Genomic DNA, 15,299 nt, shown 5'->3' on the forward strand with positions numbered 1-15,299 from the left:
TGTTCCAGAGGCGGGAGAAAAGAGGATTGAAAGAGTGAAGGTGAGCAGAGAGCCGAGATTTCGGCAGTTTAACCATCAGAGGGTTGCTGGCAGATCTTGTGCGACCTGTAGGAATATTTGGGGGACAGAGCACAGAGAGAGCTGTGGGTGCAAGGCCGGAGAGGAGTCGGTAGAAGACAGAAAGACCACCTACCTGCCTGCGGTGAGTGAGTGAAAGGCCCTCAGAGATAGCTTCATCGCGGGAGATTCCAATAATTCTGAAAGCTTTGGTTTCAACAGCGTGAAGCCGAGCTAGGTGTGAGGCAGGAGCACCGGCCCATAGGGGAGAACAGTATTCCATTGAGCTGCGGATGAAAGCCTTGTATGTGGTGAGGAGCTCAGGTGTGCCAAGGAAGGACTTCGCACGACGGAGGATGCCCAGTCGGCGACTGGCTTTGGAGGCCAGCTTGGAAATGTGGTTTTCCCAAGAAAGATCATGGCAGATAGTGAGACCCAAAAGCTTGAGCGACAGAACTTCTTGGAGAGGATTGTTGAGAAAGTAGATGGGAGGGTTGTCCAGTCGATCTTTTCGGAGAGACATAGTAAGAGTGTGAGATTTGTCAGGATTGAAAGACATGTTCCACTTGTTTGACCAGTCTGTGATTTTGTCCAAGTCTTCAGAGAGTGAGGAGGCTGCAGACTGCCGATCTGAGGGAAGAGGAATGGAGCGGCAGAGTGGAGTCATCAGCAAAGAGATAGAGAGGATTTTCAAGAGAGTCAGAGAGATCATTGATGAAGACCAGAAAAAGCACGGGGCCCAGAACACTGCCTTGCGGAACTCCAGCCTGAACAGGAAGAGGAGATGAGAGAAACCCATTCAGGGCCACACGTTGACGACGACTAGAGAGGAAGTCCACCAGCCATGCGTGGAGATTTCCATGGATACCAAAGGAGGAGAGTTTGGTGAGCAGAGCGGGGTGCCAGACCGTGTCGAAGGCACGTGATATGTCGAGGGAGACAGCTCTAATTTCCTGTTTGGCATTGAGGACCTCCATCCGTTGTTGAGACAGCAGAAGCAGCATGTCCAGAGTAGAGTGACCTGGTCTGAAACCAAATTGATGATCAGAGATCAAGCCATTGGAGAAGAGGAAAGATTTCATATCCGAAGCAATGATGGATTCCATGACTTTGCTGATAATTGGGAGAAGGCTGATTGGTCTGTAGTTGCTAGGATCTGTTTTTGCACCTTTTTTGTGCAAAGCGGTGATGTTGGCTGATTTCCAAGCAGATGGCAGTTGACCTTGAGCAAAAGAGAGGGTGAAGAGAACAGAGAGAGGGTGAGATAGAGCGGCAGAGCAGGATTTTAGGACCCGTGGGCTGATGCCGTCGGGTCCAGTTGTAGAATCAGAGTCGAGGGTTGACAGAAACTTTTCCACCTTGTCAGGAGGAAAGGACACGGAGTCCAGGAGCAGCAGGGTACGACTGGGTATGGTGGGTACAGAGAGGGATGGGTTTGGGACACAAGATTTAGAGGCAAACACAGAGTTGAGGCATTCAGCTTTTTCACGTGCGGAGTCAGCTGTGTAGCCGTTTGAGGTAAGGGAGGGGATGGAAGGGGAACAAACACCAGAAACGGATTTGACCAGACGCCACCAGGATTTGGAAGAGGGAGACAGATAAGAGAGTTCGGTCTTGAGAACGGAGAGATATTGTTTCCTGGCTCTCCTGAGGGTGGACACACACTTGTTTCGGGCTTTGTGAAAGGAAATGAGATTTCCTTCCGTTGGATTTGCTTTCCAGGAGACGAAGGCAAGTTGTTTCTGGGCAACAGCCTCACCACAAGATTCCGTGTACCATGGACGGGAGGAAGGGTATGACAACTGAAGACGAGATGGGATAAATCTGTGCATGAGAGAGAGCAATTTACTTTGGAAGAATTCCCAGGATGAGTTGATGTCAGAGGTGGTAGAGATGGGAGACCAGTCCAGATGATTGATGGCTGCTTGAAGACCGTGCCAGTTGGCCTGAGTGAAATGCCAGACTCGTCGACGCTGAGCAGGCTCCCTGAGGATGGTCAGAGAGATGTCCACTTTAACAAGGACATGATCAGATGATCCGATTGGAGCAGAAGAAGAGCAGCAGACATTTTCAGGGAAGTTAGTCATAACCAAGTCCAGAAGAGAAGATGTTCCGTTGACTGAGATCCGGGTCGGGAAATTGACAGATTGTGTCAGTCCCAGTGAGTCGCAGAAGTCCTTTGCTGAGGAGCCATGGCTGGTGAGAGAGGTACCCACACCCAGCCAACTGGCATGATGACAGTTGAAATCACCACATATGAGGAAGAGAGAGTTGGGATGAGTCGATAGAAGTTGGTCCATATTATCAGACAGCGAGATGTAGATGGAGTCATCACTGTTTGGTGGACGGTACAACACACATATGAACAAGAGGTGGGAGCGAAGGGGAAGCCGTAGCCAGAGGTATTCCTGGGGGTGAGGTGGAGAGAGTGCAGTGCAGGGCGAGTGACGAAGAGAGTTTTTGATAAAGATAGCAACCCCGCCTCCAGGACGAGGCTCAGGTCTATCATACCGGAGGAGGGAGTAGCCCGGGAGAGATACTAAGGAATCAGAGACATCATAAAGGAGGAAAGTTTCTGTTAAGCAGATCACGTATGGTTTGACAGAAGCAACCTGTATGGAGAGATCAGTTAAGTTTGAACGAAGGCCCCGGATGTTTGAGGTCCATACCGTTAATGAAGAGGAAGGGGGAGCATCAGATACAGAACAGGGGGGAGGAGGGGTAGGGTAAGATGTGGAAGAGGTGGAAGAGGTAGGGAGAGCTGTTGAAGGTGCGTCAGAGATTTCAGAATAGCTCGGAGAAAGGGAAGGATGGGCCGGACAAAAGGTTTGATGGTGATTGGGTGAGGCACAATGAGGTGTTATTTGAGGAGGGGGAAGAGCGAGGCAGAAGGTTGGGGGAGATGGAGGTGAGAGTTGGAAGGGGGAAGAAGCGGGGAGGACGCTTTGAGGAGGGGGAGTGAGAGGAGGGAAATTGAGAAGCAATGAGGGTGGGGAGATTTGAAGGGGAGGGGTGAGGGGGGAGTTTGGGAGGGAAGGGACAAGGGGAGGGATTTGAAAGGGATGGGATATGGGGGAGATTTGGAGGGGAGGGGTGAGGGAGGAGTCTAGGAGGGGAGGAGCGAGGGGGCGTCTTGGCGGGGAGGGGTGAGGGGGTAGTTTAGGAGGGAGGGGGCAAGGGGGGAGATTTGAAAGGGATGGGTGATGGGGAAGATTTGGAGGGGAGGGGTGATGGGGAAGATTTGGAGGGGAGGGGTTATGGGGAAGATTTGGAGGGGAGGGGTTATGGGGAAGATTTGGAGGGGAGGGGTGAGATTGGATTTTAGAAAGTGTACGATTTATGGGAAACGAACATTTATTGCAAAATGAGTTTCTTGTGACCTTCGAGTTAAAAATACGTTTAAGGACGCTGGATGGAGGATGGAGTGCAGGAGAGTTTAGGGAATGTAGAAAAAAGGCACTATAGGAGATGGATATTTTTTTTGGGATGAATTGATTTGGTGAGCAAGTCGAAAGCAGCCTTTTAAAGAAGAAGAAGAAAAAGGTGTTATAAAATATGACGGAATACATAACTTGAGGGGAAAGTGTAAACATTGAAGGTTAATAACAGTGAAAACTATCTGGGGAAATGGGGGAGAAACACGTGGTCGAAGAACGAACGAACGAATAAGAATGAATAAACGAATGAGAACAGAGAAGGAAATGTTGTTTTTTTTGTTTTTTTTTTAGTTGAGATTTACACAAGGAAGTAGGCTATGGGTGAAAAGACTGGGAATACAGAGAACGAAAGTTATTGGATCACAAACGACGGACCGCTGAGAGAAAAACAAAGCCTCAAGGTTGTACAGTGTACACTGTACAAGGCCTCAAGACACGACACGAATTAACACGATTTTCAATACAGGTATGAAAGATTTGCACCGAAAAATCTTCGTCGGGACACAATATACGTACAACACCATAAATAAATACAGTTTTAACGAAAATACAAATGGGAACAATCACTTAACTTCGATTTCAAATCGTTCGCGACGCGGCAAAGGCCTTGCTCGCGACACGGCAAACAGACGATCAATTTATGAAAGATAAACACCGAGAAACAACCAAGGTTGCACACAATAAAAGTTGCACACACCGAAGGATAAATACAGTTTCGACAAAATACAATTGTGAACAGACTTAACTTCGAAAAACGTGGAGACCGTGTGGAGCTTCGAAAATCCCTCCCACCGTCTCCGAGATCTCGCGAGACTGAGATTTGGAGGGGAGGGGAGTGTTAACGTCGAAAAGTTAACAGACGACGACAGACGACGGACGCCGGAGGGTGCAGTATGTGATGAACTCAACTGGACTGTAGTCCAGTTGAGTTAAAAGTGGATTTAATCGGACAAGCCGTTCTGCTCGAAATTGACGGAAACCAATTTCAAGATGGCTACTGTGGCGGCCATATTGAAAATCTCAGCATGCCCATTTTCGAAAGGAAGTGTGCTGGGCCCTGTGCTTTTTCTGGTCTTTATCAATGATCTCTCTGACTCTCTGGAAAATCCTCTCTATCTCTTTGCTGATGACTCCACTCTCTGCCGCTCCATTCCTCTTCCCTCAGATCGGCAGTCTGCAGCCTCCTCACTCTCTGAAGACCTGGACAAAATCACAGACTGGTCAAACAAGTGGAACATGTCTTTCAATCCTGCCAAATCTCACTCTCTTACTATGTCTCTCCGAAAAGATCGACTGGACAACCCTCCCATCTACTTTCTCAACAATCCTCTCCAAGAAGTTCTGTCACTCAAGCTTTTGGGTCTCACTATCTGCCATGATCTTTCTTGGGAAAACCACATTTCCAAGCTGGCCTCCAAAGCCAGTCGCCGACTGGGCATCCTCCGTCGTGCGAAGTCCTTCCTCGGCACACCTGAGCTCCTCACCACTTACAAGGCTTTCATCCGCAGCTCAATGGAATACTGTTCTCCCCTATGGGCTGGTGCTCCTGCCTCACACCTGGCTCGGCTTCACGCTGTTGAATCCAAAGCTTTCAAAATCATTGGAATCTCCCGCGATGAAGCTATCTCTGAGGGCCTTTCACTCACTCACCGCAGGCAGGTAGGTGGTCTTTCTGTCTTCTACCGACTCCTCTCCGGCCTTGCTCCCCCAGCTCTCTCTGTGCTCTGTCCCCCAAATATTCCTACAGGTCGCACAAGATCTGCCAGCAACCCTCTGATGGTTAAACTGCCGAAATCTCGGCTCTCTGCTCACCTTCACTCTTTCATTCCTCTTTTCTCCCGCCTGTGGAACAAACTCCCACACTCCCTTCAATCCCTCTCCTCCCTCCAGGTCTTTAAAACAGCTGTTCACCACCATCTCTTATCTTCCCCCATCCATAACCTTGATCTTTTCTACCCCCACTAATTCACCCCAGATCCACCTTGTTTGAAATTCCAACTTATTTCCTGGAAATCCTGGCAGTGTCCATATGTTTATACCTCTCCCACCCCCCCCCCCCCCCTTCACATGCCTCCCCCCCTTCACATGCCTCCCCCCCAAAGCCCTCTCCCTCCCACAGATCTCTCGATGTCTCCATGTCTCTCGGTCCCTGCTCTCAAATGTTGTGTTTGTGTCCTTCCCGCTCTCTCCCCATCTTGTCTACCGCTCCCGATGTTATTTGTTTTATGTGTCTGTTTGTCTTTCTGTGTGATTAATGTTCGCTCTTTCACGAGCCTCGATCTTGTATACAAAAAAAAAAAAAAAAAAAAAAAAAAAAAAAAAAAAAACCTTCCTCTACTCAACCCCAACACACACTGCAAAAATGAATTTCATCGGACAAGCCATTCTGCTCGAAATTGACGGAAACCAATTTCAAGATGGCTGCCGTGGCGGCCATATTGAAAATCGCAGCGCGCCCATTTTCGAAAGGAACCTTCCGCTACTCAACCCCAACAAACACTGCAAAAATGGATTTAATCGGACAAGCCATTCTCACTGAAATTGACGGAAACCAAAAGTTGACGGATGCCCGGACGCCCGGACGATGCCCGTGACGACAATACCCCTTAGCCCAATTTGGGCTGAGGGGTGAAAAGGAATCAGATCCTTTCTTTAAGTTTATCTTTTGACAAACTCCATGAAGATTGATTTTCCTTTACAGACATGTGTGCTCTTTTTTTTGTTCATCTGTAATGTAAACTTCAGTATGTACGTGGCTACGTGTTTGTGACGTGGATTGTTAGTGCACAACGGGTAAGAATCATAGGTTGACAGATATTTAGTTTTACCTATGTTGTGAATGTTGTTGATATTTTCGAATGAAGGCTTGCGATCATGTGTACAATCCAGAGGATGATTACAATCAAAAAAATTGAGGCAAAGAAGCAGAAATCAAACGGCTGAAGGAAGTCTGACACATCTGTAAAACAGCTACAGGGGGCAATTCAACACGATCTTATGAAAGTAACTGAAAAAAGAAACAATAGTCGTGACAACAAACATCAGTTCCACACAGATGTGCTTCAGGGTGGCAGAATAAGTAAATAAAAAGCAACACTTTCAAAACGTTGTGCCTTCTATACTCACATAAGACCCAAAGAAGTGGTGGTGGGCAATGTTGCCATGCTTTGCTAATGACTTGAGCAGCTGGGGCTTGTTGACCTTTTGAGGGCACTTTATGAGGATACTCCTGTGAGCTTGTTCCAGGCGATCTGCTTGTTCCTGAGCAAACGTCTTCCTTCGGCAGGTCTCTGTCAAGCACACACATGAAGAGGGGAGTGGGGGGAAGAGCCAAGAGCGCTTACCTTCACGGGTCCACCGGCAGTCTTCGAACCTGCAACAATCAACTCAAACCGACACGGAATTAAAATGTACAAAAATACCGGTTTTATTGAAGAAAGGCCGGTAACAAAATAAAACACGGCAAAATAAGATTCCTAAACGGTACATCTTCATACAGACTCAAATACACACAAAGGGAAAAATAAAGGTGAAAATAAATGCGTGTCATTTTTGTGGGCACTTAGCTCCGAGCTGCTCTTGAACCTCATCAGGAATCATCGGGGACCCGAGCGGGCAATCCGGACGCGGCACCAGCCCTGGCGGGAAAAAGGCCTTGGCGTGCCCTCATTCACTCAGCCGCACTCGTCCTCCCGATCGTCTTGACTTCCAATGTCCCCGGTGCAAGAGCGCTACAAAATGTTCACGTGCTCGTCAATGAATTCTCCTCGCGCAGGAGCGCTATGAACTCCGACCGCTCACCGTGAAATCCCAAAGCAGAGAGATATGAAATCTTAACCGTTCACCACCAAAGCCAGAAGATGAGAGAATGTCAGGGAGAGCGTTCTTTCATACTCAAGGCTCTGACGTCATCTGTGCCTGCTCCACCGATAGTCCCATCTTAGCAGTCCTTGCTCCAATCAATCTCGGACAAATCACTCTTCTTTGGGGCATGGCCTTACGGCCCTGCCTGCCTGATGTGGCGATGTCGCGGCTAGCAGTGCCAGCGGTATTGTTCAATGTCCTGGTTCCGGTCACTTTTATTTAGTGTTATAAATGTGCGATTGCCTGGCTTTGTATGTGTGCTGCTGGTGTCATAAGGAACAGAGGAAAAATAACAGAGGCCATTACATACAGGGGATTAATTACCCATAATCCCTAACTAATTAACATAACCCCGAACTAATTAAAATAACCCCACCCCTCGTGATGGGAACAAAGATACGCGCTTACATGACATCCAGTCTAAACAAATTTCTGACGTATGTACATGGGGGTTCTTCTTCTTCACGACAATCGGAGCACACCACCGATGCAATTCTACCTGGACTAAGGTATTGCCTACCCCCCACAAACGTAACAATATTATGTGCAAGTAATAATTATGGAGGCTGACAGGATGGCCGAGACCATGGGTTCCCAATCAGTGGGCCATGGCCCACAGCACGTTTTCTAGGTGGGCCACAGAGACTGCCCAATATTTGCCAATTAACATAACCCCACCCCTCGTGATGGGACCAAAGATACGCGCTTACACGACATCCAGTCTAAACAAATTTCCGACGTATGTACATGGGGATTCTTCTTCTTCAAGACAATCGGAACACACCACCTATGCAATTCTACCTGGACTAAGGTATTGCCTACCCCCCACAAACGTAACAATATTATGTGCAAGTAATAATTATGGAGGCTGACAGGATGGCCCAGACCATGGGTTCCCAATAAGTGGGCCATGGCCCACAGCACGTTTTCGAGGTGGGCTACAGAGACTACCCAATATTTGCCCAAATAATATAATCTTTTCACGCACAAGGCCTAAAACAAGAGTTCAATTCTGTGTGTGTTGCTGGTGGTGGCCAGTGGTAGCCACCCACTATTCCCTGCATATTTTTTTAGTCTTGTTTTTTAAATATTTTTCCTTCTTTTTTTTCTCCAGAACCCCTTCTGAAATGACAAAACGAGGATATGATGAGCAATATATAAAGTTTGGATTCACATCCTTACATGAGCGTGGAGAATTAAAGGGACAATGTGTCCTGTGCCAGAAAGTTCTCGGAAATCAATCTTTGCGGGCATCGAAGTTGAAGCTCCATTTGGAGAAGATTCATCCACATCATCAACATAAGGATGTGACTTCTTCAAGCAAATGGAAGAGAACGTGAAGCGCCAGCACTTGGATTTGGAAACTGGTGCAGAAAATTCATGAGAACATCTCTCATTAAAGTAGCTTTATGTCAAACTTTTTTGAGTTTTTTTTCAATTGGCAGATACTGCAATGTTTTGTGTTACAGCCCACAAGCAAAGCACCCTGGAGATGAGTTTTCAAATATTTTTTCTTTTCCTGGTTATTATTGCAATGTGTTAATAGAGTTTCATTTCTTAATTTAAAATAAATATTTGTTTTTTTATGGAAAAGCCTTGAAGTGTGAATTGTTCATTTGCCTTTTCAATTGATTTTCTTGATGTTCTGTTCTAAAAATTTCTCGCAAGACCCTTTGTCACAAATAAATTTGCTTTACTTCACTCACATTAATGCATTTCACAAACAAATTGTTCAAATGAGAAATATTGTTCCATTAAATACTCTAAAAGTCTAAATTGAATTAAGTTGTGGTTCTTATTGACAATTCTTTGGTTTCAAAAAATTGCTATGATCCCCACTGGGCCATGACATGTCAGGTCAAAAGCCAGTTGGGCCACTTAGCGAAAAAAGTTGGGAAACACTGGCCGAGACGTATGCACACTCATCTCTAAGCTGTTTAGCCTAAATCCCATTCGTTACTCTTTTTCCCACCTCAGATCCATCAGTGTTGTCACCAAGGGTGGTTTGAGGAAGACAAGAATGAAGTTACACATCTTCCATGGGCCTCCCAAACAACGCACCTCAATCCCACAGAACATTTGTGGAATTGCCAGGAGAAGTGCCCAAAGACAGCGGTTTCCACCTACATCAAATCGACGTGAACTGGAGGACTTCCTTCTGGGAGAATTGTACCAATTTCCTGCAGAACTGTTCCTGACCCTTATTGACTCCATTGCCACGTCGTATCCATGCCATCCTGGATGCACATAGTGGGCCACACCCTACTAAGAGACATTCTGTGGGTGTTTCCATTATTGTTGTCCATGACCTGTATGATATCCCAACTCCTTTTTCTTGTTTTAGTATTATACTAGCCGAAACCCGTGGAACATCCACGGAAGGGAGGATGTGGTGTATGGATAGAGTGTACCATTATGGATGGCATAGGGGATTTGCTTGTCCGAGTAAGAGTTAGGAAGAAAGATGAGAATGAAGAGTGCGTATATGAACAACGATCGCCGACACCGGCACAAATGCATGCTCTGGATTGTCCACTCAGTGGACGGCTTGCTTTCGCCTTCGCCTGTCCAATCAGTGGACGGCTCGCTTCGCCTTCGCCCAGCAGACGCCAATACGATGGCGTCGTAAGATGGCGTCGTATCGGCAGTTAATCGGATGCTTTTGGGCCCCAACGTCGGCTAATTCAGATTTTTCGAGTATGGCTGTACGTGATAAACAAAGAGCACGGTTCGTAGATTGTAAATCCATTAGTGCCGTGGGCATCGGGTCACTGGGTGCGGCGTAAAAGGGATAACAAAGTCGAGTTCTTACGCTATTATTATATAGATTAGGCACCATATATTTATTACATAAGTATACATGGTGGGTTTTTACCCCCAACCCCCTCCCTTTTTCCTACTCCTCAGCCATCCTCTTTTCAACTCATAATACCCTTTCACACCCCACCCCACCCCCCCTCCCACACCCTTCCCATTATCCATCTACCACCCACTCCCATAGCCATCTCCCATCCCCTTCTTTTTTCAACATATACAACACACCTTAATTACTCTCCAACCAATCTCCCATATCCATCCGCAACCCCCTCCCCTAATGATTCCTCCACCCCTCCCCTAATCTGTCTCCCCTTCCCTCCACAAATCATTCCTCCATCCCGTCCTATAATCCGTCTCCCCTCCCCTCCCCTAATGATTTCTCCACCCCCGCCCCTCCCATAATGATTCCTCCACCCCTCCCCTAATGATTCCTCCACCCCTCCCCTAATGATTCCTCCACCCCTCCCCTAATGATTCCTCCACCCCTCCCATAATGATTCCTCCACCCACGCCCCTCCCCATAATGATTCCTCCACCCCCCTCCCATAATGATTCCTCCACCCCTCTCATAATGATTCCTCCACCCAAGCCCCTCCCCATAATGATTCCTCCACCCCCTCCCCTAATGATTCCTCCACCCTCTCCCCTAATGATTACTCCACCCTCTCCCCTAATGATTACTCCACCCTCTCCCCAAATAATTTCCTCCACCCCAGCACCTCCCCTAATGATTCCTCCACCCTCTCCCCTAATGATTCCTCCACCCTCTCCCCTAATAATTCCTCCACCCCAGCACCTCCCTAATGATTCCGCCACCCTCTCCCCTAATAATTCCTCCACCCCAGCACCTCCCTAATGATTCCTCCAACCCCGCCCCTCCCCTAATGATTCCTCCACCCCCACTCCTCCTCTAATGATTCCTCCACACCATCACCAAGTGATTCCTCCACCTCCTCTCCTAGTGATTCCTTCACCATCTCCCCTCCACTAATGATTCCTCCACCATCACCCCTCCCCTAATGATTCCTCCACCCCCACTCCTCCTCTAATGATTCCTCCACCCTCTCCCCTAATAATTCCTCCACCCCTGCACCTCCCCTAATGATTCCTCCAACCCCACCCCTCCCCTAATGATTCCTCCACCCCCACTCCTCCTCTAATGATTCCTCCACCATCACCCCTCCCTAATGATTCCTCCACCCCCGCCCCTCCTCTAATGATTCCTCCACCCCCACCCCTCCTCTAATGATTCCTCCACACCTTCACCTAGTGATTCCTCCATCATCACCCCTCCACTAATGATTCCTCCACCATCACCCCTCCCCGAGTGATTCCTCCACCACCGATTCGGCCACCATCTCCACTAATGATTCCTTCACCACCTCCCCTTATGATACCTTCACCACCTCCCCTTATGATACCTTCACCACCTCCCTTATGATACCTTCACCACCTCCACTAATGCTTCATCCACCACCTCCACTAATCAATCTCCCAACCTCTCTACTAATAATTATTTTAAAAATTGTCGTTTGTAGTGAAACGTTGGAAATGATGAAACATGGGAGTTTAACTCCAGTATAAGGAACCAATGACAGTGGGTTTGAATAAGTTTGATAAACGCTTATTACGACGTTCAACAGACAACACGTCACATGACATGTATGTACCAACGATGGTTCAAGTTACAGTGGACTTGTTAAACTCTACCTTGCAGTTTTCTCTCCATCAGCACATCTGGTTGTGTGACCGCCTTGGATGTGAAACAGCGCTTTCCATCCGAGAAAACCCGAAATCTTAACCCACAGGCTCCACAGCGGAGCCGGCCCAAATACCGCATGTACATCGCCATGTTAACCGTGACCTCTCACACCGGAGGACAGCCCATTGAGGGTTGTTGTTGTTTTACGGTTAGTCTAAATCGCCCGAAATCCTAAAATCCACTCCAAATTAGTGGCATGTCGCACTTATCCTTTAGTTTTCTCTTGATCCCCTACTACCAATACCCTAAATATGATGTTAGCTCGTTCACCTCAGAGGTTTCGACTGTTTTCTTTTTTTCCCCACCTTTGACACTTCCGCTAATAAAACTACAACTACTCCCCGGAGTTTCTCTCAGGACTTCATGAAAATTTCATGCAATTAATCATTTTCTGCAAACTTTCCTCAAAAGATGGACGTCCTCCCACCAATAACGTTTTCCTTCGTTTATTCTGGATGAATGTATTTAATACGTACGCAAATATGGCGCAAGCCCCTCCCAAACCATTCACGAACCCTTCCCCCTCCATATAATTTTTTCACTATTACCCTCTCAAATCTCTCAATTTCGCCTTCCCTGCTTAAATAATAAATATACGAAGTAATTATATTTACATGGAATGACGGTTTTATATAGCAAATAAAATGTTTAAATCACCCAAGTGGAGTAGTTATAATTATTCCAGTTTTTATCCCATCCTGTCGTATTCCCATTTATCCCTCCCAAATTCCTTTACAATTCCGATTATTGAACAACAAGAATGACCGCGCTATGGTCACAACTAGAGTCCCTGTATAAAGAGAGTTGCGCCATGCGCTGACCCGAGATTTCTGGTCACGTGATTTCGTGGCGCCATTTTGTGTCTAACTTCACCGTGCGTGAACGTCAGCTTGGTACGGGAATGTTGTTTATTGCCAAACAAAATGACTGTTGTTCTGCTTTTGGTTGTTCAAACCAATCTGGGAAATATAAGATGTATAGATTTCCAAGTGATAAAGTCAGAAATATGGAAAAGAATATGTCAGAATAATAATAAAAATAATAAAGTCAGAAATATATATATATATAAATATATAAATATATATAAATATATATAAATATAAATATAAATATATAAATATAAATATATATTATATAAAATAATATATTATAAAATATATTATATTTATATTATATATATTATATATATTATTATAATATATATAATATATATATTATATATATTATATATATTATTATATATATATTATTATATATATAATAATATATATATTATTATTATATAATATATATATATATATAATATATAATATAATAATATATATATAATATTAATATATATATATATATATAATATATAATTATATAATAATATATAATATATATATATATATATAATATATATTATTATATATATATATATATATAATATATATTATTATATATATATATTATATATATATATTATATATATTATATATATTATTATATATATTATATATATATATATATTATATATATATTATATATATTAAAATAATAATATATTATATAAAAAATATATAAAATATTATATAATTTTATAAAATATATAAAAAATATAAATATATATAAAAATATATATAAATATATAAATATAAAAATATATAAAAATAATAAAATAAAAAATTATAAATAATAAAAAAATAACAAAATAATAAAAAGTCAGAAATATGGCAATACCACGTACAGAATTTGTTTAAGTGTGTTAGACTATATGTCGGCTGGAAGTCCTCACCGGAATTGCTCTCGGCACCCTTTAAAAAATATTGGATATGCCCACACTCCTTTCTAAAAGTTATTAAAATTCAGAGAACGACAGCATTGGTTTGTCTTACTTATAATGTTAGCTCTTATATGCAGTGTTGGCTTGTAATATGCATTGCCATACCACTTTTAATATCACCACACAGCTCTTTTTCACAGCAATAGCTGAGTTTTTGACAAAACAAATATCACCTGTATGTAATAATAAGACTAAATATGTGTAGCAAATTTTTTTTTAGCAGGTTTAGAATATATCACCCCATATCGCGAATGTACATGTATATCTAATCCAACACACTTAGACACAAAATGGCGTCCAAATTTGAGTTGACACAACTCTCTATATACAGGGACTCTAGTCACAACCTACGACAAAATGTATATTTTTCGCCGCTTCTGTCCGCTAAACTTCCTCTTCCTCACTGTTGAAGGTATTTATATAATTCATCTTCGAGGGTCTTCACGGTTCGGTTCAATATCAATTACTTACGAATCTGACAGAAAGCTTGGTCTGGTTTCAGGCAACTGGTGTCCCCACTCCGAACAGGAGCGGCAGGAAGCGTTATATTATTACCCTCTGTGGGGTATATATAGATTACAGTAGATCTAGGCTCGGGCGTCAAGAACATCAGAGGTGTACTCTGCAGTTTGCAAGTTTCCGCGCTCTCTGTGGTAATAAACCTTTTGTTCATAAAAACCTGTACGTGGTCATTCGAAGTAAGTGACTGTCATTAAGCGAGGTGGAATTGGCTTTAAAAATCTGACAACTGGCTGCATATGGCACCGCTCAAAAATTACGTTGTGGCGGACACGATGGCGCTGGCGCGGTGACATCATTCCGCGCACCAAGAGGGTGTCGGCCACGCCCGAGGGGTAGGCATGGCATCGGGATATACATGGGGCGCGCAGCCCCGAGCACCTCAGTGCTATAGTTCAGCTTTGTAATAAAGACTCTTTTTTGGTTACCTGCGTTGTTGCTTCTCTTCTTGGCTAACAAGTCGTGCGCATAGCACCGCACTTCACTGGTGACCTCGACGCTGGTTCAGCCGCCGCTGACCAACAGAACGTGCCATGGCCAACAACGCGGTAGCGGTGAAGCTCCCCGAGTTTTGGGAAGCTCAGGCCGAAGTATGGTTCGTGCAGGCCGAGGCACAGTTCCGACTTCGAGGCATAACGGCAGATGAGACGCGGTATTACCACGTCATCACCGCCCTCGGGCCCGGCACAGCCGCCCGAGTCGTGTCTGTCCTGCGGAACCCACCGGCCGACCACAGGTACGAGGCGCTCAAGCGCCTCCTCATCGCCACGTTCGGCCTCACGGAGTGCGAGCGGGCCGACCGCCTCCTGGACCTTCCCGAACTCGGCGACACACGACCATCGGTCCGGATGGACCACATGCTTTCACTACTGGGTGACAAAGCCCCGGATTTTTTATTCCGGGCGCTCTTTCTACGCCAGCTGCCGGCACAGATACGCCTCGCGTTGGCCGGTTCCAAAATAAAGGAACCCCGCGCGCTGGCCGTTGAGGCCGACAAGTTTTTCGCGGCTTGTGAGAC

General features: G+C 45.2%; 1 protein-coding gene across 2 annotated transcripts in view; it reads right to left on the minus strand.

Moving 5' to 3' along the window:
- MTPAP (mitochondrial poly(A) polymerase) overlaps positions 1-12,060 on the minus strand; it is a 49,351-nt gene extending 37,291 nt beyond the window's left edge. The window contains exons 1-2 of one of the 2 annotated variants that reach the window (XM_078786039.1): positions 11,886-12,060; positions 6,621-7,225 (exon numbers count right to left, since the gene is read on the minus strand). Coding sequence is in view for 1 of the 2 variants with exons in the window: in XM_068101486.2 (XP_067957587.1) it covers positions 6,621-6,784; positions 11,886-12,027 (306 nt within the window). In the remaining variant the exon portion in view is untranslated. The remainder of the gene's footprint in view (positions 1-6,620; positions 7,226-11,885) is intronic. The other variant, XM_068101486.2, reaches the window with a different exon arrangement.
- Between the last annotated feature and the right edge of the window lie 3,239 nt (positions 12,061-15,299).

This window comes from Myxine glutinosa, chromosome 10 (genome assembly GCF_964187855.1).
Source record: "Myxine glutinosa chromosome 10, kmMyxGlut1.1, whole genome shotgun sequence".
NCBI classification, from domain to species: Eukaryota; Metazoa; Chordata; class Myxini; order Myxiniformes; family Myxinidae; genus Myxine; species Myxine glutinosa.